This window comes from Anas platyrhynchos, chromosome 23 (genome assembly GCF_047663525.1).
Source record: "Anas platyrhynchos isolate ZD024472 breed Pekin duck chromosome 23, IASCAAS_PekinDuck_T2T, whole genome shotgun sequence".
Classification (NCBI taxonomy): domain Eukaryota; kingdom Metazoa; phylum Chordata; class Aves; order Anseriformes; family Anatidae; genus Anas; species Anas platyrhynchos.
Window position 1 is genome coordinate 860687 of NC_092609.1, and position 23939 is coordinate 884625.

Here is a 23939-nt window from a genome sequence, read left to right on the forward strand (position 1 = left end):
CGGGAAGGGCTGGGGAAGCCTCGGAGAGGTGCTGAAGCCCAGGTCAGGAGTCAGCGGTGTCTCGGTGATATATTTAGAGCGGGATAATGCGAGTGACAGCAGGAAAAAAAAATAAAGCTCCGTGGAGGAGGTGCAGATACATTCCCTTGGCCGGGGAGTTACTGGATGATCTGAGCCAGGGAACAGATAGTTGGATTTCCCTGGTTTCTCCCTTCAAATAAATCACAACTCCAGAGCCCTTTAAACTCTGCAATATGATCTGTTCCAATAAGGAAGGGAATGAAAGGCTGCGTCTCTCTGGAAGCCTCCAGAGCCATAAATCTACTATGTACAAACACATACCAGATTTCCAAGTGCATTTATTTTATTGTATTGTTTTAACAGAAAAATCAAACTGCAATAAACTCAGTCCCTCATTAGCTGTCTCTGTGTCCTGGCCAAACGCTGCTAACGAATAAAATCAGGACAAAGGAATGTGGCTGTCGGTCAAGAGCCCGGCCGGGCGCTGACCCCCCGAAAAGCGATTCCCTGCAGCGGGGCAGCCCGGGGGGATGCGAGGGGCCGGATCCTGCCCTGCTTATGGCCAGGGCTGTGCTGGGTTTGGCTGCTCCGAGTCCCTTTCTGGCCAGCTCCGCAGGGTTTTCTGCACTGGTTTGCAGTGGACCTGGCTGTGCCGAGCCCCAGTTTGGGCAGGGGCGTGCGTCCCCCTGCCCCAGCCCCCTGTGTGTGGCTGCCTGCAGAAGTGCTGGTGAAGCACGGGGCAAACGCTCCCCGGGCTGGCAGTCGGGGCAGTTTCAGGGCTGTTGGTCATTAATCATCCCCTGACAGTCCTGCAGGGGCCGGCCACACCAGCAGAGCTCCCTGGGGATGGGAGAGCCCAGGGAGGGGATGTGCTGGCACCACACTTTGGGTTTTCCCAGGAGGGGGGTCCCAACCCGAGCCTCCACCCCACAGGACCCCTCTGGGCTCCGCTGTCCCCAGCAGCACCACCACGCCTCGTCCCTCACAGCCGCTCTTTTCACGCCTTGTCAGCAAGCACCATTTTGGGCTTAAAAACCAGAAACGAGGCCAGAAGCAGGGGTGGCGGGCGGGGGGTGGCAGGGGCACGGAGCAGAGGGGGCCGGGCACGGAGCGGTGCTGAGTGCAGGAGGTGCAGCACCTCGGGCTGATCCTGGAAAAAAGGAAAAGGAAGGCAGAGCCGTCCGGGAGGGAAGGAGGCGGCTGTCCCCCAGATTTATGGAGCCGCAGCGGCCGGGGAGCCCCCCCAGCGCCCGAGCCCTGCCTCAGCCCACAGAGAAATTCTTTACTTATTGAATCACATTTGTCATCCCTAAATACATATGCAGGCCCGTGTTTCTGAATCCATAAACATCTTTAACTAACTCCACTCAGCTAGGCCTCTTTCAGCAGTAATTTATATTTAACTTTTTCCATATGCGGGGCCTGTCGCGTTGGTGTCATTTCCGGGAAGGCCGGGGGGGCGCGGGGGGCGGCGTGCTTGGGGCTGCTGGAGCAGCCCGGCTGCTGGCACGGCGCGAGAAATCCACCCGGCAGAGCCAGTGCTCATTAATCATTTGAACTACCAAACTGCCAGCTCCTTTCAAGATCTTTCAAGAAGTGTTTTCACCCAAAATAGAGTTGAAAACGCGCCGGGCCCTACTTTCAGAGTCTCATCCATCTGGCCATTATGGGGAGTGTCAGGCGGCTCTGACAGACAAGGCTGCTCTGTTCGAGGGGCCCCCGGCTCCCGCAACCTGTCACAGCGCGGGGCTGAGCGCTCCTGACAGCTCCATTTGTACCTACAGAAGAGATAAAAGCGCCCTCGCTGCGCCGGGCGGCGGCGAGGGATGAGCGGGGGCACCCCGGGGTGCTGGCGGCATCCCCCGTACCCCACTTTGTCCCAGGAGAGACCCAGCCCCTGTCCCCAAAATCCCATCATCGAGTCGTGCTGGCTGCTTGGGCGATGGGCATCGTGCATGGGGTGGGCTGCGGGGGTCAGAGCCCCCTCCTGTGGTGCTGCAGCCCCGCGCCCTGGCACCGAGCATCCCCTACAAAACCACCCGGGGCCCCGTCCCTGCTGGAGGCTGAGCCCCCCCCCAGCTCTCTCCCCGCTGGCTGTGCGCAGCCCCCAAGTGTGAGCGGCGTGAGTCAGCCCCCAAAAATAACACCCTGGGTCCTGGTGCTACGAGAGCTCCCTCCAGGCTGCGGCTCTTTCTCACGCAGAGGATGCAGCAGCGCAGCAGGAGGCTCCTGGGGACCTCGAGCTCTTCTCGCAGCTCTCCTGGGGAGAAACCCCTCCGGACCCCGACCCGGGGTTTGCTCCTTGCTCTTGGACAGGCTGGCAGCAGGGCACAGCCGGAGAGGTTTGGGAAGCAGCGAAGTGGCAGCCGAGGGCACGACACGTTTCTGCAGCTGGAGGAGCAGGCGAGGCGCGCAGCGAGCGAACGCTTCCCGAGCAGTTGTTCCTCATCTGAAATTCAGCCAGAGCCTGAGAAACGTGCATAAACACCAGAAGGCACGGAGGTCTTTTCAGCTCCATTCCTCGGTGGTAAATTCCTGTTCCCACCCCTGCCTTGCAAGGGTTTGTTATCTGGGGTGGGTTGAGCAATAATTTTCTTAAAAACATGAGGTTGCTCCATGCCTGTGACAAATCAGCGGCTCGGCGCGAGCACGGCTCGCGCTTTGGTTCATGTCAGAGACATTTTCCACAGAACATGACTCTTTCCACCTTGGAAGCCGGACCTGGCCGCCGTCCCTCTGCACCCCGTGGACGTCACTGAGGCTGTGCAGAGAACTGGAACAGAAAGCCGTGAAGGTAACAATTGCTCCAGCAGAAACAATTAGTCACTTTTACAGGAGCTCTGCCCAGCAAAGCTCCCAGGCTCGGCGCTGGGTTCGCAGCCAAGGCTGCAGTTACCAGCCCCATCCGAGCGAGGCTGCGAGCAGGGACACCCCCATCACCGCACCACGGGCACGAGAGGGCCGATTGTCCCCAAGTGCTGGTGGCAGAAGGGGTCCTGTCACCACGCTCAGCTGGGGGAAGGCAGGAGAGGGGCACAGCAGAAGCCAGCTCTGGATTGCAGCAAGCGAGCGTGCCAGGAAAGAGCAAGGCAGCAAATTGTTCGAATGCTTCCAGCTCCCCTCGCCTCTGCCCCAGGGAGAGGAGTGTGGTGAAGGCGGCGAGGGCGGCATCTCAGCAGAAAGCTCCAGCACGATTTGAAGTGCCTCAGTCCCCTCTTCTGTCCTCTGCTCTCCAGAGCCACCTGCCCGTGGGGTGAGCACTCACCAAGGGCAGGCACCGAGCACCCCGGGCTCCTGCAGGTCCCTTTCTCCCTGGCAGCAGCGTCTCCTCCTCTTGGTGATGCACCAGCGGGGTCTCAGGGGTCTCAGGAGGGTGCCGTGGGGTGGCCGGTGGAGATCCTCGAGCCGCTGCCACGAGTCCTCTTGCAAACACGGCGAGGAAAACCAGGCCATTTGGGTTCTCCGATCCGGCAGGGTGCCCGCGGTCGTGCTGCAGGAGGCCTGATTTATGGGCGATTATAAAACCAGCCGAGGCTGCTGCGTCTGCTCGCCAGATGCCAGGGACGCTGCGTGTCCTGCAGCCGCCGCCTGCTTGCTGGGCCACGAGGGCTCCAGGTGCCAGCAGGGACCATCCCGGCGTTCGGCACCATGAGGTGCTGGATGTGCCACCCTGCTCAGTCCCCACGTTGCCATCACTTTGCTGGTGCAGCATCAGCTCTCAGCATCTTGCCAAGGCACCGCCGGGGTCGCTCCGTCCGCGGGGAGGTCGCATTCCCCCCGTCCCATCCTGTGCTGGAAGGTGGGGTGAAGTCATGGCAAAGCTGCTCCGGGAGGTTTCCATAAACGCTGTGTTAGAAAACATTATGGTCTGTGGAAATCTGTTTGTTATTGTGAATTGAGCTCAAGGAATACACTCTGTAAACTAAGCTGTCAGCCGAGCGTCTCCCCCAGCATTCTCCAGCGAGCGTTTAGCTGAAACATTTGTGTATACAGAATTACGACTCTTCAGTTATTCATCATGATAATAAACAGAGAGATAACTATTAACCATGCATCACAGTAATGAACAGTATCACTTACACGCGCGCCGGGGTAAATCTGAGCGAGCGGGGCCGCGCTTTGCAGGGAGCCAGCGCGGGCGCAGCTCCGCTGCGGGACCGGGGCAGCTCGCAGCCCGACGGTGCCCCCGTGCCAACGGTGGTGCTGAGCAGGAGCAGGCGCTGCAGGAGGTGGCAGGAGCCACGGCCACGTACGGTCACCCTGGGTGCTTCCCATGCTGCTGCCAGCACAAAACGGGCGTCCTGTTATGGGGAAGGCGTTGGTGCATCCCCGCTGCAGGCAGGTGCCGGTGTCGCCGGGAGGATTCGTGCCATGCACCGGGTTTTGGGCAGTGAAGTGACAGCGGTGGCTCCTCAGCAGTCTTACAAAGCCCCGTGAAAGCCTTCTCCCATTCTCTGCAGCTTTCCAGGCCGTTGGGCACCCTCTGGCCGCTCCCCTGCGCTCCTCTGCCTTTGGGGCTCTCTGAGCACCTCGATGTCCTCGCTCTTCTCCACGCGCCTCCTCTCGCTGGCGCTCTCCTGCTACTGACATTGCCTGGAGGCAAACCACAGGACACCCCTTTATGCTCCTGAGCCCTTCTCCCTTTGCTCCCCCTCCGTCCCCCCATCTCCAAGCTCGCTCTGCACAGCCCCAGCCCCAGCCAGGGGGGCTCAAGGGGACACTTCCCCCTGGGAAGGCTCCTGCAGGGCACTGGCAGGGGGACAGTCGATGTCCCCAGCGGGGAGGAAACACAGAGCCTGTATTCTCCAGGGCTTCCACCAGGGCTCACGCGGAAAGAAAAGCTGCTTTATGCAGCCGAGAAACTTCTCATCCACCCACCAGCGCTGCTGCTCCGGCCCTTGCCTCCGCAGCCTGACCTGACCTCCCCTCGGCGGGCACGCACCAGCCCTTGAAGACTTTTGGTGCTCCGCTCTCTGAACCGCTTTGTGCACCCGCGGGCAGACACCTCCGCACGGGCATCGGGGGGTTGCGTGCCGGAGAGGAAGGAAAACAACAACAAAAAAAAAAGAAATAATAATACGGCCTTGCTCTTTCGCTCGCATATTTATTGGGTGGACAGATCGTTTGTGGTCAGATGGGCTTCGGGCTTTACAAACGGGGATATTTATACGGCGCGCAGCACGGCCGGGCTGTTTTGCATGTGCGTCCAAGTCATTCCTTCCCCGGCACAAGGTATAATGTTGCCTTTGTTCAGCTGCCTTCCACGGCCGGGGCAAAGCGGGAGCGCACCGTGCCTTTCAGCCGGAGCCCCCCCTCGGCCGCTCGCACCGAAATCCTGCATGTTTTCCGCTGAAATAGCACACAGTCGCGAAGTGTCCTGACTCCTTCCACACACACTGCGGCCTCAGCAACTGCTGCAATAAATCAATAGGAAAATAGAGGCTGCCAGTTAGACTAAACAAGTGCATTTGCAAGGATTGCTAACCCTCATTAATCACTCTGACAGTCCTAAAAACACATTTCCCCTTTAATGACTGTATTTGGATAATCAGTGCTTTTTCCTCCTCAGTCAGAGCCGGGGTAACTGACAGCTGGTGTTATTATAGCCGTCCACGGGAGAGCGCTGGGATCAGGGTCACCTGAGAGTCAACCGCTGGAGGTCTCTTGCAATTCAGGGCTAGCTGGAAAAGTTGTTGTTATGCAATAAGGAGGAGAGCTGCTCGCTGCCAACGCAGCCTCAAACACACATTTCCCGTGTCCTAACACCCACCTGTGTTATCCGAGCCTCAGCCCGCTCCCAGCCCTCCCTATCCCACCTCCTGCCCCAAAAAGCACCCCCTGCCAGCCGGCTTTGAAAGGCCCTTTCTTGCTGCTCCGCGCTCCCTTTAGGTGACTTTTGCTTCCCGGGGAGGTTTGAAACCTCGCACATTTTTCTGTATAAATGATGCAACACATTAATGCACAGCACATTATGAAAATGGTAATTCAAACCCATACAACTCTAAATTAAGCCATACATTATCCGACCCACTCAGCCATATATTTTGCAGAAAGACAGGATTGAATCAAATCAAACCGAAACTGTGGAGTGCAGGTTGTTAGACAGAATGATTAATAAAGTGCATCCCAGTGCTCTTATTATAAAATGAATTCTGCAGTAACCTGGGCATACATTAGATAGGGAGTTATTTAATATATCGGCAACACAATAATTTCCTAGCAGATAAAGCCCCCGAGTGTCGGCTGCTATCAGATGATACTTTGCAGTGTTTACACATTCTGGCCCTGGTGCTGCAGTCTTTAGGGAGGGGAAAAAATATTCCTCGGGGAGCCGTCTGCACGGCAGGATGCATCTGAGCAGCATCCCGGGCTGCCTGGAGGCGGGGGGAAGGCGCATGGGGAAGGCGCATGGGGCTCGCTTTTGGAGCTGGGAGCATCCCGGTGCAAGGAGGGGTTTGGGGAGCGAGGGGGGACAGACCCCACACCAATCAGCCAGGGCTCTCCCCGCACACAAGGGGTGCTGCCCACGGACCCCTCGCCCCTGCTGCATGGCAGCATGGCACCGCAGGCACGCTGTGACCCCGCAGCCCGAGGCCCTGAGCATCCCCCGAGCATCCGCGGGCATCGCGGCACCGCAGCATCACCTTCCCTGCCCCATGGTGCAGGGAGAGCCTGCGCACAGCCCCGCAGCGCTGGTGCTGAGGATGCCTCAAAGCCCAGCAGAACAAAATACCCGCAGCAGGCGTGGGGTTTGGGAGCTGTGGCTGAGGAACCGAGATTTACGCCATGGACCAGTGGTGTGCCCGAGAGAGGCCGACACTGAGCAGCCTTGCCAGAGGGCTCAGGGCAATGCCCAGGGAGAGGCGACGCTGCCAAGGGGCAGGGGAGACGTTCAGAGGGACCATCGCGCCTGCAAATGCTCCGCAGCAGCAGGGATCGAAGCATAGAAGCTATCTGGCAGCGCCTTGGCCTGCCACCCTGTCCCTCTGCGGGGAGCACCCGCTGCCATGCCCAAAACCTCCTCGCTCCCAGCCCGGTTCTGCAAACCCGCGGCCCTCATCCTGCCAACACCGCCAGCGACTCCGCAGGCAGACCCAGCGCAAAGCCAGACCCGAGCTACGGCCCCAGTGGGGTAACCACAGACCCACAAAACTGCTCCCCGCATCCTGGGGGGCTCAGGGTCGGGGCTGCCCACCCCTCCGAGGGGCCACCGGACCCCGGCCACCCCATTTCCAGCGATCGAGCCCCGGCCACCGCCCACCCTCCGGCCACGCGCCCGCGGCCGCGCTCGGAGGAGCGGGCAGAAAAATAAAAATCTCACTGGCAAAGCGAGCCCCCGTGCTAAGCGCATTATTTTTCAGCTCAAAGGACACAAAGGAATTTCAACGCGGGGCATAAGGCAACGTAGAGAAGGCAATTAACTGGGATTAATTGCATGACTCACCCAAAACGCAACAGGAGCAAAGCACTCAACAGCAGAGAGCAGCCGTGTGGGGCAGCACGGGGGGCTTCACGGGGGGCAGCCGGGGGTCCCGCTGCCAGGGTCAGGCTGTGGCTGGAATAACAGCTTGGGGATGGCCCCGAGCAGCGGTGTGGGGTGGGCGCAGCGGGCTGCAGCCCCCCCAGTCCTGCCCGTGCTGCTGCAGGCTCAGCACCCAGCGGGAGCGAGGGGTCTCGGCGCCCCTCGCCAAAACCCACCGAGCTCCTCGCACGGCTGCGATCACGCGGGGAGGGCAGCCCGAGCCTGCCCCACACGAGGTGCAGAAGCGGGACTGGGGGCGCGTTACGCTGCAGCCCCCAGCCCCAAAACCCAGCCCCTCCGGTGGGCACAGCACCACGACCTCTGCGCCCGGGGGTCTCGGGGAGGAACGGGACCGGGGGGCTCTTGGCATCGCTTTCAGCTCCGCCGCCTTCTCCAACCATCCCCGCGCCCCCCCGGCGCTCCGCTCCCTCGGGACCCCGACCTCGGGACCCCCCCGCTCCGCAGCCCGGCGGCACCCAGCGCTCAGCACCCCGAGCTCAGCACCCAGCACCCGCCCCCGCCGCAGCCCCCCCCCGGCCGCCGCCGCCGCTAGATGGGGCTCGGAGCTCGGCGCTCGGCGGCCCCGGAGCCCTGCGGCGGGTGCGGGGGGCACGGAGCCCCGGGGGGGGGGATGGAAGAGAGCACACACCACAGGGTGAATATAACCAAGTATTCATTTATTAACAAAATAAGACTTACCAAGCCGGAGCTCTAGGCACCCGAAATGCTCGCAGCCCTCCCGCGGCGGGGCTGGGGCTGGGGGCGGCCCCGCGCCCGTCGCTGCTCCGTCCTCGGGGGGGGGGGCCCGGGCCCGGTGCCGGTGCCGGTGCCGGTGCCGGGGGGGGGGGTGGCCGGGCGCTGCCCGGGGGTGCCGCTGCTGGGCGAGGGGCGGCACGGCCGGGCCCGCTCCCGTCCTTCCACCCGCGGCCACCCCCGTCCCCAAAACACATCGCAAAAAAAAACAAAAACAAAAACAAAAAAATCAAAAATTAAAAATTAAAAAAAAAAAAAATTACATCTGTTAACTTTACAAATGGAAACTGAATCCCAGAACGATAAACGAGGAGGGGGAGGAGGAAGAAACGTTCTTTTTTTTTTTTTCCTTGTGTGTCAGGAGTCATGCAAGAATTTCTCAGGGGGGAAATTAAGAAGGGGAAGAAAAAAAAATCAAAAGAAACAGAAGGGAAAAATAAAAGCCCCACACCTGCAAAGTAAAGAATTTTTTTTTTCTTTTTTTTTCTTTTTTTTTTTTTTGGACACAGACTTTTTGCATACCATTGATTCATTGGTGGATTAATGCACTTATATTCCCAGCTTTAAGCTAACATACAGTAAATAAATACACAGTCCAAGGAGGGAGCGGGGAGCTCGGGCAAGGAGGAGACCGGAGGAGGGGAAGGGGCTGCTGTAGTTACTGGTATCCGAGTGCAGAAGCTGAAGTTAGTCTTTGGCCGTAGAGCGCGTACGGGGAGTAGTAAGGTCCGGCGGCCGGCAAGGACGGCACCGGCAGGGCGCCGGCTGTGGGCAAATGGCTCTTGCCGTAGGGGTGGTACCTGTTTAGTCCCAAAGTGTGTGGGCTCCTCAAGGACAGGGAGGCCGGTAACGTGTTGGGGCTCCCGGGGGCGGCGGGCGGGAGGTGGAGGTGGCAGGAGGCCGCGGAGCCCAGCCCGGAGGTAGGGTAACCCGCCAAGAGTTTCTCCGCCCCCGGCAGGGCCGTGTGGGTCCGTAGGTGGGTGAGCAGCTCCTCCGAGGTGGCAAACCTCTTGTCGCAGGGTCCGCTGGCAGACACCCAGTTGCATATGTGGGGCAGGGGGTCGTTCTGCAGCATGAAGCCGTAGGTGTAGAGGGGGTGGCCGGGCAGGCTGGGGGTGCCGCTGGAGGAGAGCGTGGTGTGCACCGAGTGCAGGGGGTGCGTGGGGTACACCAAGGGGTATCCGCTCTTCAGGCTGCCGGGGTCGTGCACGCAGCTGGAGCAGTTGCTGGAGCCCAGGTGCGAGGCGCTGTGGTAGCTCAGGCAGTACGGGTCCCGGCATAATCCCTGCATGAAGGAGGGCGGCGAGGCCCCGGTGAGCGGGCTGGAGCTGGGCGGCTTCCCCGGCAGCCCCAGGGCGCCCGGCAGCTGGCCGCCCACCAGCCCCGGCTTGGTGGGGTCCAGCCCGGGCACGAACTGGGAGGGGTAACCGGCGTAGGCGCCCACGATGGAGCCGTGGTAGCCGATGCTGGAGGGCGGCAGGGGGAAGACGGAGTGGCCGGGCTTGTAGGGGGACACGGGGGCCACATGGCCGGCGGGCGGCAGGGCGGGCGGCTCCGACTTGCGGCCCGAGGGGGGCTCCCCGTGCGCCCCGGGCTCGGCCGCTCCGCGCCCCAGCGCGCCGCCCGCCCCGTCGGGGCTGGGTTTGGCCGCCTCGGGCTCCTTCTTCTCCTCGGCGCCCTTGGGCTCGGCGTGCTGCGGGGAGGCGCCGCGGGAGCCCCCGGGCGAGGCGGCGGCGGCGGCGGCGTGCGGGGGGAACGGCGGGCAGGCGGCGCTGGGCACCCGAAAGCCGGCCTTGTCCGCGCCGCCCTCCTTGCGCGGCTCCGCGCCGCCCTTGGAGTAGGGCTTGAAGCTGGATTTGTCCTCGGGGGGCGCGTCCCCCCCCGGCGGCTTGAGGGCGGCGGGGCGGGCGGAGGGCTCCTTGTCGGCGGCGGGCAGCCCGGCGGCGGCCACGGCGTTGAGCTTGGAGGAGGGCGGCGGGTCGGGTTTGCCGATCTGCGAGCAGGTCTGGGCCAGCAGCGCCAGCGGGCTCTTCTTGGCGTCCAGCTGCGGGCGGAGCGGAGCGCGGCGCCGGTCAGGGGGGGCCCCCGACGGCGCCCCCCGGCCGGCCCCCCCCCCTCACCATCGCTGCACCCCCCCCTCCCCTTCCCTCCCTCACCGCGGGGCCGGCGGGCGCCGAGCCAGGGCGCGGGGAAGGGAAGGGAGAGGAGGGGAAGGGAAGGAGAGGGAGGGAAGAGAAGGGCAGGGAGGGAAGGGGGGCACGGGGCGGGGGGCCGCGGCCGGCCGGGAGGGAGGGAGCCGGGCACGGGCGGCACCGGGGGGTCCGGGGGCCGTCCGGGGTGAGCGGGCAGGGGGGGAGCCGGGGCCGCGGGGGCGTTGGGCACTGACCTCGATGGGGCTGACGGGCGTGGAGGAGAGCGGCTGGAGGTACTCGGGGTGCAGGAGGTGGCCGCTGTGGGCGCTGAGCATCTTCAGGACGCGGATGGGCAGCCGGCTGGCCTGGCGCAGCGGGTCGGCGGGGGGCGGCCGGGGCGACGGGGCGCCCGCGGCTCCGCGGCTCGGCGGGGTCCTCGGCCGGGGCCCGCCGGGGGCTCCGCTCATTTGGGGCGGGCGGCGGCGGCGGGCGCGCCGGGCTCCGCGGGGCCGGGCCGGGCCGGGCGGGCGGCGGAGCGGCGGCGGCGGCGGCCCCGGCGAGACAAAAAACCCTTCCCCTTCCCCACCGACACGTCAAATAGCCCCGATGGCGGCCGCGCTCCGAGGGGGCCGGCGCCGCGCACCAATCCGAGCCCGGCCGGGCCCCCGGGGCGGGGAGAGCCGCCGGTGGGGGGGGCGAGCCGCCGTGCTGCCGCCGCGCCGCCGCGTGGGGGAGAGCCGCCCGGCTCGGCTCGGCATCGCCCGGCTCGCCAAAGCTCGGCATTGCTCAGCTCGGCATCGCCCGGCTCGGTTCAGCATCGCCCGGCATCCTCCGGCATCCCCCCGGTCCGGCACGGCTCAGCTGGGCATGGCTCAGCTGGGCATGGCACGGCTCAGCACGGCTCAGCATCGCATGGCTTGGCATAGCCTGGCACAGCTCGGCTGGCACGGCTTGGAATAGCACGGCACAGCCCTGCCGGCACGGCTCAGCTGTGATATCTTATCACGGCACGGCTCAGCTGGCACACGGTGTGGCATGGCTGGGCTGCTGCGATGTGGCTCGGCTGAGACCAGCCTGGCACAGTTTGGCACGGCACGGCTCAGCTCAGCACCCTGCAGCCACCCTGCAGCGCTGCCCGGTGTCCCCCTGATGGGGGGACCCCTCCAGGACGCAGCGCAGCCCCTGTGGGGTGGGTGGCAGGGCAGCGGTGTCGCCCAGACCCCAATTGTGCACGCACTGATTTTGCACCTGGTGCAATCACCGGAGTTTAAGTGATTTTTAAATGATCACAGTTTTGTGATTCTGTGATTATCACAGCATTGGCCATCGCACAGCGTTTGCCGGGGGCAGGGGGTCGCTGCTCTCACCCCATCAGCGTCCCGCAGCCATCAGGGTGTGCACCCCGTGCACCTGCAGCACCGTGAGCAGCTCAGAGCTGAGCCAGGCCCACAAAACGTGCGATTTCCTTGCGTTGTTACCAGGAATACTCATTTCTGCCAGTGGTTTTCCGCTCCCTTTGGTTCAGTCTTAAAAATTGCCCAGTGACAGCGCAGACTCCTGTATAACTAATTAAACTTCTCGACAATTATCTTCCGATTTCTAGTTACCTTTCCTGGATGGCTTTGCATTAAGTTCACACACCCGGGGGGCTCCATGGTCGGGGCCTGGAAGCCTTCATCCTGCCGGGCCCTGGCTCTTGTAGGCTTTGGCTGGGGGAATGGGGGCTTGGAGAGACCTGCAAGGGCTGGGGGGCACCATGGGGGTGTGCGAGGCTGGGTTGGGGCCAGGGCTGGCAAATTTGGCTGAAGGTCGCCAACGGGGCGCTGCGTGGCGGCGGCGTGCGCGTGGCCGGGGCACGGACCCACCTCTGCCATCGCCGGGCTTGGGTTTCGGGTCCCTGCCGCCTGCCCGGAGAGGGAGAGAGAGACAGGGACGTGTAATTAATCATATTAAACCCTGACAGATGCTTTATGTTACAACAATGTTGCTATTATTAAGTTCATACCGCCACCCCTTCCAGAGCCTGTGCACGCCCGGTTCTGGGAAAAAGCCTTGGCTGGATCTCCCCCAGCGCGCCGGCATCGCCGTGGCACAGCGCGGCGTCCAGCCCGCGTCTCCAACCGCTATCAATCACGCCGATTGTCGGACCTGTCAATTTTGCCTCTTTGTGAGGCTTTTCTCTCTTCCCCCCCCCTCCCCTCCACCAAAGCTGACCGCAAGATTGATTCAATCCGGACAGCGTGGATGTAAAAGGAGAGGCCTGCCTTTCAAAGGAGCCATTCAAGTCAGAAGGAAATCGAAAAAAAAAAATAAAAAATCTTTCCTCAAAGTAATTCAAGTTGCATGCCAACAACAACACGGCGTTAACAAAATAAAATAAAATAAAATAAGGTGGGACAAGTGTGTAACTGCCGGGCCATCCAGCAGCCGCTCGCGGGGCAGCGGGCACCGGGGCTGCTTCACCACCTCCCCAAAGCTCCCGTGGCACCAGGGAGGCAGCACCTTGGGTGCAAAAGGCCCCAGCACCAGCAACTTTTCCACCCTTAACAGGAGCTGGGGTGCAGCAAAGCTGCTCATCGGGCTGGGCTCCTTTTCCATCCAACGAGCTGCTGGAAGGTGAAGACGTGCAGGGAGCGCCGGCACCGCCGCGTGCACCGGGGAGAAAACTTCTGCATTCGGCTGGAATAAAACATCGTGGAAGGATCAGTGCAGACAGTGGACCCTGCTCCATGCTGCGCTGTTACGAGCGCTTGCTGCCTCTGATTTTATTCTGCATGTCAAAATCTGTGTGGGTCCTGTTTCCAACCCGAGGGAGAGAAAGCAAAACGTCCTCACTTTGTGCCCAGCTCTGCCCCGCCACAAGTCCCCCTGTGCCTGGAGGGTGCCAAGGGTATTCAGGTGAAGCAGGCCAGACCCCTCGCCACATAAGAATAACACGGTGAGTTAAATGAAGAGCAAAATATTTTGAATGGAAGTACAGCCAAAAAAGACAGAAAGCCTCCACGAGCGCTTTCAGAAATGACTGATGGTGTTTTGCTCATTAGGCAGTGCCAAAAGGTGCCGTCCGGGGAAGGCGCAGGCCACGCCGCAGGTATTTTGAAAGAGGGGAAGAAGAAAGCAAACCTGGCAGCCCAGCACCAGGACAGGGACAAGGGCACGGGAGCACAACTGCCCTCAGCCAGGTCCCACAAAGGTCCTGGAGCAGTTGTGGGGTCCCCAGGGTGCGGGGAGGAACCCGGGGGGACCCGACCCGGCTGCGGGCTGGGGACCCCAGAGGCTCATTTAAAGCCCAGCTTTCATCGGTGCTGTGGACCTGCTGCTCCGTAGGCGAATTGGTTTTGGGGAGAGGTTCTGAGTGGGATCCCAGCCGTGTGTGCGAGGCAGAGCTTGGAGCTGTCGGGCTGCCCGCGCCGCGTCCACCTTCCCCGAACGCTGCGCCAGCCGGGGCCGCGCCGCGAGCTGCAGAACAAGTGCATAAAAATGATCTTATTTATTACAGGAGACATGTTTTAAAACAACTGACAAAATTGCAAGATGTAAAACGACAAGCGAGTGCTTTTTCTTTTTTAAACCCATATAGACTTCTGGCAATGATAAAAATAGTGTTTTCTTTTTTAAAGTTGGAATTAATCTTTCTTTCGAAAGCAATCATGTAGCAGGAAAGGCAGGAAGACACTCAGATATTAACTGGTGCTCACTGGATGATGGTTACTTATTGGGTAGCCTGGTAGCTGGCTTTCCTCTGCAGAGCGATTAACATTAAAGAACTGCGCGAACATTAAAGGAAAAAAGGTGAGATTTTTTTTCCCCCCCTCTATTCCCTTGATGTGTGACTAACAGCTGTTTTTCTGTGTGACAAATCAGTGGGGTCTTCCTGTTGTTGATGTAATGAAGCTGTTTCCTGGTGTGAAATTCTACAGGATAAATTGCACGAGGGGGAGGAGAACATCACACACTTATCAAAGTGCTGCGGAGGGAAGAAAAGCGCTCCTCTATTCGGCAGGGATGGGCAGCAGATCAAAACGCCCAGCGTGGCTGACATCGGGTCACGGTGACATTAGTTAAGACTTTTTTTTTTTTTTTTGCCTGTTTATCTTCTCAGCGTTGTGCCGCGCCGGGCAGAGTGGCGGTCTTTACAAAGATGCTTTGTCAGTGGGGAAAATTCGGGGCATTTTCCCCCGTGACCCAGCCCCAGTTAACACCGTGGGTGCACAGGGAGGTGTCCCCGCAGGGGAAAAGGCTGCAGGGATCTGCACCATGGGGGCCAGCTTGGGTGCCTCAGTTTCCCCATCTGTAAAATGGGAACATGAGAGAGATCCCCGCGTCCTTTAGCATGGGGAAGGGGCCGTGGGTGGGTGCTGGCCCCCTCCAGAAGCGATGTGGGGACACGGATGCACCCCAGGGCTGGCACCCGGGGCTCTGTCTCCGTGGGTGCTCCGAGCCCTCAGACACACACGAGATCTCTTGTACCTCTGCTTTCCTTTTTTTCCTTGCCAGTGTTAGTTAATTAAACTATGCAAATTAAAACAACTTAATTTATATAATATCAGTACCAGAGCCTCAAACCATTTGGTGTAGCTCATCTGGCACGTACGTTACATAAAATGTTTGGAGCGGCTCTAATAAAAATGAAAAAGGCTGTAAATCAAGTTTAATTTATTCATTTTCTGTATGGTATGAAAGCATGCCAAAATCAGATTATTTATGAGCCCTTCATAACAATAGGCATTTTTATTGGTTGCAAATGACAAAAGGGCTTCTCAGAGGGATTTTTTTCTTCTTTTAAATTTTTCGAATGCCTTTTCAGAAACATTTACTTTTTGGACTCTATGATCTCAAAGAAAAATATTTAATCATTGATACAGTAAAAATAATTTATATTTAGATCCTGAAAAACACATCAGACTTTAGAACGTAAATATACACAGCTAATCCGGCCCAAAGGCTCCGGCTTTCCTGCGTACCACAGGTCATGGAGAAGAGCTGTGATTTGTGCCCACTTTCTTAAATTTCCCATTAAGAACAGAACCTCCCATACGTCTTCAGAAGACGTCGGAGCGACTCGGTTGGTTTTCTGGGTTTGTTTCTTTGTTTGTTTGCTTTAAATGATGATCTGGGGGGTTGATGGGCACCCACGTGCTTTAGGTGCGCTCTGCCCTCGTGGTGCACATTTGTGCGTGGCCACACGCTCGTGCCTCTGCGCACAAGCTCAGCACCCTGTGGATTTCCTTCTCCTCACCCATCTGCAGCTAATTCCCAAAGTCTCTGTCTCAGTGCTGCCACGAGCCCTCCCACCTGGTAAGGTCGGTCGGCCGCGCTGAGGCACCGAAAATCGGCCATAAAATCACTGCCTGGCCTCGGCCTCCCACCTTCCCTTCCCTTCAGCCACCTTTTGTCCGTGATCTGATACAGGTGGAACCAGAGCTGGGGCTGGGCGAGGGCTCCCTGCGGAGCGCCAGGGGCGATGCTGGCGCCTGGCATGCCCTGACCCTGTCCCCATCCAGGCCAGGGGACACTGGCTTGGCCAGGCACCCCCCTGCAAGGGATGGGGCTTTCCATGCGCCTGGCCTGGCCCATCCTGAGAGAGAAAGGAGGAAAAAAAAAGAAGAGAAAAAGAGGGAACCCCCTCCCCGGGAGATTTAGCATCCAGGATCTGTCAGTCACCGGGAGCTTTTGGTAAAAGGGGCCCCTTGTCAACCTCTGCCTTTGATGTGACTGGGACGGAGGTGCTCAATTAAAAGCCTATCAGTCTGTAAGTAAATCAACGCCTATCAGGCTTGTCACATCAAACAAACGATTATTGCACGAACCCGCCCACCCCATTAATCTGGCTGTTCCTTCTTGACAGCTCAGGGTCAGGGCACTGTAAATCCTGCACTGGATTGCAGCCACCTGGAGCAGGATTAAAGCAGCCCTGCAGCATGTGCTGCTGCACCCAATTACTCCCCAGCAGCGGGGGGCACCCAGCAGCCGTGGGGTGCTCGGCATGGGGCTGGGGTCCCCATTGGCATTGGGATTTGCAAGGCCACCGGTGGTTTGGTGGTGCCACGGGGCCGTGCCAAAGGTTGGTGAGCGTTGGCACCAGGGATGCTCGGCTGCCTGGTTTGGAGAGCTCGGGGGTACCAGCACCCAGTGCTGGACCAGCACCACCAGCACCCACCTGGATAATGTGGGAGCAGCTCCAAAGGAGGCTCTGGGAGGCTGTTGTCTTTGGGGTGGTTGTGCTTCAGCCAGGAACTCACCAATTTGGAGGGTCAGCTGTGCGGCTGTGTCTTTCCACGGCTCGCTCCATCCCCCCGTGCGCTGCGCGGTGCGTGTGGGATCCTGAGACCGCTGGCAGGGCTTCACCCACGGGTGCCTCTCACTACCTCGTGCTAAAAGGAACTGAAGGGCTGAGCCCTCGGATGCTCCTTTGGGGCAGCAATGCCAGCACCACTTGGGTTTTCCCATGGGACAGCACGAGGCGAGGAGCCCTGGGGAGCAGCAAGCGCCCGAGCTGGGGATGAGGCTGCCCCGGGGGAGCACCCAGTGAGCGTGGCCGGGCTGCTGGCTGCGGAGAACAAGCGGCTCCATTCAGGGGGAGGCCGGAGCCAAAGCTCCTTGAAAAGCTTCTGTGCTGTGGTGGGGCAGCCTGGGGGCAGCTGGGGCTTGTGATGCCTCCGCACAGAGGCGAGGGCTGTTTTAGGCGAGGGCTGTTTTCGCTGAGGGAAAGCCCGGCCTCGCATCACATGAGGGCAGCGTGTGGGGCAGGAGCGAGGGAGGATGCAGCCAGGATTTGCTCCTGTGGTCCCCACCCCATGGCCCTGCACAGCCCGGGGGGCACAGCCCCAAGGGATGGGGCCGGTGCGAGCGGAGGTGACACCAAATAGGAGCCAGACTCGCCGGGCTGAGTTTGATACGGCGACACGGCATCTTGTGCCGATAAGCACAAGAATCTTGTGTCGGCCCTGGGCGGATCGCCGTCACCCCTCACTGCCACCTGTCAGACCCCCGGGCACCCTCAGATCCCCAGGCACGTCGGGTGACACCGCTGGCCCCGTGCTGATAACGGCACCGTGTCCCCGAGCCCAGCCAGCGCTGCCTGCCCGGGGTGCTGGGCTATGGGGAGCTTGGGCCCCCGGGAGTTTATCTCCCACACATGATCAATGCCGAGTTTAAGTAAGGTTTATTGGTATCTGTAATTTAACATGACATATTTCTAGCACGAATTACTCTGAGATCATCTTGTGCATAAAATATGACAGGAATCTTTTAAGTGCAAGCATAGTTCTCAGCTAATTTAATAACTGAGATGGAAAATGGAATAGCATTAAATTTAATATTATACATAATGCTCCTACACTTCCTTCACCTGCTGCTGGCATCATTTGTTTTCCCTTCTTCCTCATTTACAGCCCTCTTGGCCCAAATTGTCCTGGAGCTCTGCCTGCCCGCCCAGCCGGGGGGGCCAAGAGGGGCTGCGACCCCCAGGAGCTCGGCTCCCTCCTGCTGCCTGCGTCTCCCCATCCCATGCAAAGGCACCGGGATGTGGTGGGTGCCCCTGGCCTCTCCCTGCTCTGTGGCGAAGCAGCAGCTGGCTGGAGCATGAAGCCCCATTTTTCCCTGTAATCCCCCTGCAGATGCGAGCAGCGTGCCTGGCATGGCCTGGAAACCCTCAGTCCTGGTGGTCCGAGTCCTGCGGCGGAGCTGCTTCGCTCGCCTGTTATTGCGCTCTGCTCCTTCCTGTGGGTCTCCCCAGAACGACCTGTTTCATATGCCACATGCTGAATAACAACATGGATGGCCTTCGTGGCTATGAAACTAAACTAGCTCTTTATTAAGGGAACCGTTTCCAAACCGAGCCTGCAGCCAGCATCTGGCCCCGTGCGCGCAGGCACGTTCAGGGCTCCTCTTCCAAACTCTTCCCACTCGCCCTTTCCTCCGTCCCCCAGCTCTGTGCAGGCAGCCACCAAGAGCAAACTCCATCTGCAGCTGTTCCTGCTTGGTGCAATGATGAAACCAGGCCCTGCTGCAGGACAGGGCTGCTTGGAAGGCAGAGCAGCCGTTGCATGCGAGAGACCACGGTGCGTAAAGATGCTTCTGGAGCAGATCGCAGCAAAGCCTCATCTCTGGCACTCACGGCACGGGCAGGATGCTGGCTCTGCTGGGAGCCACTCGGTGCCTGCTCTGCTGCTCCTCCTGCCTCTGCACCCACTGCCAGGAGGTTGCAGGATGGAGCTGGGAGCGTTCAGCCCTGGAGACGCTGCTGAGCAAACCAGAGCTGCACAGAGGGAGTGTGCAGCCAGCTCCGAGGCTGGTGGCAGACAAGGGGTTAACTCAACCCGCACCAGCTAATTCACCCTTCTGCTCAATCCTTCGAGAGGAGGGGAGGACAGGGTGTAATTGCTGGGCTAGCAGAGCCTACTTGACCCCTGAGCCCGTCCCTGTTCATGTCTTGCTCTTGCCCTGCGCTCTCAGCTCCGCTGCTGATCCCCGCAGCCGCTGCTCTCCATCAACGCCTGCCTGAAAACAGCTCCTGCTGTAATTACCCAGACGGCCAAACCCACCCCCCAGGATGGCTGGTGGCAGAAAAACAGAGCTGACCCAATTCTGCGAGAAATTTCCCCAACGTCTGCATGTGGTGGCACAGCCTGACCTCCCCAAGGATGTACCCGGGATGCGCAGCGGGCACCGGGGATGTGCCCGAGAGGGGTCCCCGATGGCGAGGGGGGGGACCAGGGGCCAACAGCCCAGGATCTCTTTGCCACCATGGCTGGAGACATTCCACACCAGGTTTTCTGTTCGCTGCAGGATTTGGGAGCTTGGCAAGCGCTCTGTGAATGCCCGCGCTGCAGAAATGATCAATAAAGCTCTCAGCCTCGTCCCTTCCCATCCAGCCTCGGCGCCTGATTTAAGGGGCTCCGGTGCTGTGCGCATCACCTCCGCCAGCAAGGTGCTAGCGCCGAGCCCCGGGTTATTGCTGCCAAGGGGCTGCCGGCAGGATTGGTGCCTCCAGCCCTCGTCTGGTGTGGTTCAAAGGGCTCCCGTGCTGCGATGAAAGCGGTGTTGTCGGAGGGATTACGGCGGGGAGGGGAGGCTGGTGTTGCTAGGAACGAAGTGGGCTCTTTATCAGAGAGTAGCAGAGCCTGACAGCGCTGTAACTCTCCCTTCTTAAGGAGATGAGCTTGCAATAAACCGAGGAGCACATTAGAGGTAACGAGACAAAATGGCAGGGTTTTGAAAGCCCAGCAAAAGCAATAATACAGCCTCGAACAGAGAGACCACTCAGCTTACCTCTGGCTTTTGGAAACACGACAATGTTTTTGCAATGCTGCCAGAACAGTTCTTTACTGTAACTTGGAAAGTCTCGCGCGCGGGTTTCAACACCTCACTCTCACACCACATAATGCAAAAGCTAATTCTACTTTCAGGCTGATGTCAACATTCCCCTTTATTGCCACGGCGAAATGTGAAGACTACATTAATTTGCATTTGCTGTGTGCAAGTAACGCGTTCCAGATAATCATGGTAACTCCTCAAAGGTATAGACGAGAATTTCCTGGATAATGTGCTGGATGGAAAAAGCTGATGAGATCCAGGAGAAGGAAATGGCATTGTGTGTTTTCATAACTCCACCTGGAAGCCGCGGAGCCGAGAAATACGGGCTGCGGCGGCGCGGGCTGGGCTGGGCTGGTTTCCTCGCCGTGGGGAGAGAGAAACCGGGGGGCTGGAGGCACGGGGGGCATCTCTGCCCCTTCCCCAGCCCACTGCAGCTCAGCTCCCAGCTTTGGTGGGAGAATGAGGGCTCTGCTCATGGTTTTGGTGGGCAGAGAGGGAGCTTTTCCCATCTAAGTGCTGCCTGGAGCCCTGGGCTGTAGGAGGCAGCCAGCGGCGGCTCCGGCTCACATAGGAGCAGAGGCACGGAGCCGAGACCGAGCAGGTCACGGGGAGATGCGCAGCACCGCTGGGAGCTGCCTGGATGCCTTCTGATTCCCACTTCAGCAAATTAAAACTCACCGAATAAGCCCCGGCCTTTCCCACCAGATGTGTATTTCTACGGAGAAAGAAGCCAGACGCCGTGGTGACTGGCTGGCTTTGAGTGGACATTTGCATTCCCTTGCTGGAAGAGCATCTCCCGGTGCCTAGAAGATCCAGGGTTTAAGAAACAAGACATTGGAAAGCCTCGGGAAGGGGCACAGCTGCACCACGAAGCCTTTAATACCCGGTTGCAGCAGGCGTCCATTTCTCCATCAAACAAATAGCCCATCACTAACGAGGAGTCACACAATTATTACTTTAAGCAATGTGCTGAAAATACAGACACTCGGCCCCGAGATAATAACGACCCTTTGTCTACGGACCTGATGAATACCTCGAGCCCTGGCTGCCTGCACAAAACTCTCCTCATGCCCTGCAGTAAATTTACGGGGGTGGATCCCGAGGCTCCTCCTGTACGTGCGCACCCCGGCCGGGGTACGTGGGCAGAGGGGATGGATTTTCCATCACCCCTGATGTATCGTGCCCCAGACGATGGCAATGATCTCGTATTGAGGCAGCATCTCTCCTGCTGCATCCTTTCAAGGGGCCCTGCAAGTCCAGGAGCTGGGAAGTGCACCCAGAGCTGCCAGGAGGAAAGAGCCTGGGGCCCCTCGTGCCCAAAATCTGCCCCAAATCCCATCCCTGGCCCCTGCCCCACGGAAACTGCAGGCAAGGATCCCGCGGTGGCGTGTGGGAGCGATGAATTCATTTCCATTTATGATCTGTTATGATGATACCCCTGAAGGATAAAAGTCTATACATAATAATCTCTCTCTTCAGCTTTGTTAACAACTTCAATTAACAGAGAGCTGTGTAATGCTTCATCAGCCGTTTGGATTACAGATGAAATTAAGCCATCATATTTATGAACTACGCGGCGAGTTCGAGGAGGACTCCACATATTTTACATTTAATAACTTGCCCTCTCCTTTTATTTATAATGTTAATAATGATTTGGTGGCTGCTTTGGGGGGAAAACATAAATGACAAAGCGAGCGCGGAGCCGCGCTGTATGGGAGCAGCTCGCTGCCAATACGAGCTGCGTGGCCCTGCTTGGGTTTTTGCTGCGTGGCCCCTTTTGGGTTTGTTTTCTCCTTTATTTCTGGAGGAGCAGCTCCGCAGTGAGGTCCGTGGGGCCAGGAACAGGCGGGCAGCGCCGCCAGGACAGCGCCTCGGTGCCACCCTCGCCGATTAATCTGCAGCCGGGAAAGTGGCTGCAGCCCTCCCAGCCCCGTCTGCAGCCCTGGCACACCGAGAGGCTGAGCAAGGTTAATTAATTTGAGCAAGGACTGAAGCCTAAAAGATGGGGAGCAGCGCCTTGAAAGATGATGGCTGGCAAAAATCATTAGAAGCATCTTTCAACAATCTATATACCGTTATCGATCCTGTTATAGATCATGTTCCTTTCCCCTTTTTTGCAGGATCTTCTGGATCGATACAGCAAGTGCATTGAGACTGTAGCAACACATTTAAAACCTTATAAAAGGTTATTTAGTTGCTAACAGTGCAGCAGTTTCTGCAAAGCCTGCCAAAAGGTTACAGCTTTTTGGGCATCATAAATTACAGACGACAGGGAAAAAAAGTAAGTGCGGTTTTCTTTATTGTCTCAATGATGGATGGGCTCCTGAACAAGACACAAAATACATCATATCACCTTTAATGGGACCACATTTCTGTAGCCATAACTCACAATTTTAAAATAGAAAATGGTGAAATATGGCGTTGTATATTCCACTCCTGACATATTTATGAGTCCTTCCCTTCTTATAAATACAGTGATTGCTATTTCAAAGCAGCATGTCAGGTATGAACAGAGCACAAACAGCTGGTGCGATTGAAAAATTATAGCCAGAGTTGGACGTTTTCAAAAACTCTCTCTAGCAGCAGTAAATTTACAATGTTTGCACTAACTGTTATTAAAACCAAATCCATATCTTGGCAACAGGAATCCGCCGCTCCGAAACAGCTGGCGTGACGGCGCTGCCGACAGCCGGGGCGAGCCCCGGAGCGCGCCCGGAGGGGTGGGCGCTGGGCTCAGGGCTTCGCCTTGGGGCCAACCCGGGGGTCCCGTTCTCCCAGCCAGCACGGATTGGGGTCCCCAAGGGGAACCAAACAGCCCCCAGTGGTCCTGTTGGAGCAAGGGGCTGCGGCTCTGGACCCTTTCCCATTTTATTTCAGCCAGGGCTGGCCGCTGGAGGTGCCGCCTGTGCAGGTTGGGAGCCCGGTGCCGTTCCTGGCTCATTATTTCCATCCCCTCCGCAGGAGCGCTTTGCTGGTGAATACCTCGCAGGAGAAGGACGGCAGCCAAGAGCCCTCCTGAACATCGCCGGAGCCCCTGGGAGCCCCGGGAATTCTCCAGCCTCATTTAGGAGCACAAAAGGCCTCTAATTAGCTTTTTGTTTAGTCCGATTATGAATGTGAGTTTTGACCTTTCAAAGTGATCGGCTTCCTAAGCTCACCAATTTGCATCGGGTGGGTTTCTGGGGCCTCAGCCCCAGCCCAGGGCCGGGCTGCAGCCCCCAGCCCCTGCCCAGCCCACCCCTGACCACAGATGGGGACCAAGGGCATGGGGGCTCCCGGCCCCCTCCCACCAGCCCGAGGGGAACAAGGGGCTTTGGCGGGCTCTGTGGCAGCGAAATCCAGAAGCCTTTATCGCTGATTTACATTCCTTTATCTGGGCAAGGCCCTCCAGAGGTGCATTTTATTACCCTGGCTTATTAAACAAAAACTTTTTGATAATGAGACGTCGGGAGCTCGGCGCTCCTGCCGCAGCCGCCTTATCAGCCGCGTGCTCGGCGCGCCGGCCCCGCGCAGCCCTCGCTCGGGGTCGCTCCTATCTCCGGCTGCGATTAGCCGGCCCCGCTGCGAGATGTCCTGGCTCCCGGATCATGAATAAAAGGAGATAAATTCTTGCTCGGGGTAAGCCTTCGTGGAGAGCTGCTCCTGGTTGTGATAGCTGGAGGCTCTGGGGGCTGAATGGGAAGGTGGGGGATCGGAGATGTGGAGATACCCAGCCCCTCCAGCCCCACTGCCATCCTCCCATGGAGGCTGCAGATTTGGGGCAGTGATTTCTGCACTAAACACCCCCAGTCCCTGCATCCCCCTCCCCTGTGACCCCCACACCCACATCCCTCATCCTCGGCATGCCGCGAGCCCCCTTCCTCCCCGCAGCCTCCTCCCTCCCCAAAGCGGTGTCTATAATATTTTCTTTCCTGCACACATGCAAGGACCTTTGAGTTGACTGCTCTGTTTTATAACATTGCTGTTTCCTGGCCTGGCTTTATTACATCTGTTCTTTGGGGTATGGTGTTATAAATTGGGTATGTGATGACGTGTAATCACTAACTGCAAAGCCAATACATTTTCGCTGCAACAGCAGCAAGACAAATAAAGGAGAGAAGGAGAGGCTGGCGAGGCTCTGACAAAGGGAGATATACACACAGGCAGATACAGACATAATTTAAAAATCTGATTGGGGATTGAAAGCATTGTTA

General features: G+C 58.8%; 1 protein-coding gene across 1 annotated transcript; it reads right to left on the bottom strand.

Annotated features, from left to right (window-relative positions):
* Window positions 1–346: 346 nt before the first annotated feature.
* ZNF703 (zinc finger protein 703) lies at window positions 347–11055 on the bottom strand. Its single transcript, XM_038166997.2, has 3 exons — window positions 10683–11055; window positions 8243–10340; window positions 347–5435 (listed from the first exon to the last, which is right to left on the bottom strand). The coding sequence occupies exons 1-2, from the start codon at window positions 10893–10895 to the stop codon at window positions 8955–8957; spliced, it is 1599 nt and encodes a 532-aa protein (XP_038022925.1). The 5' UTR covers window positions 10896–11055; the 3' UTR covers window positions 347–5435; window positions 8243–8954.
* Between the last annotated feature and the right edge of the window lie 12884 nt (window positions 11056–23939).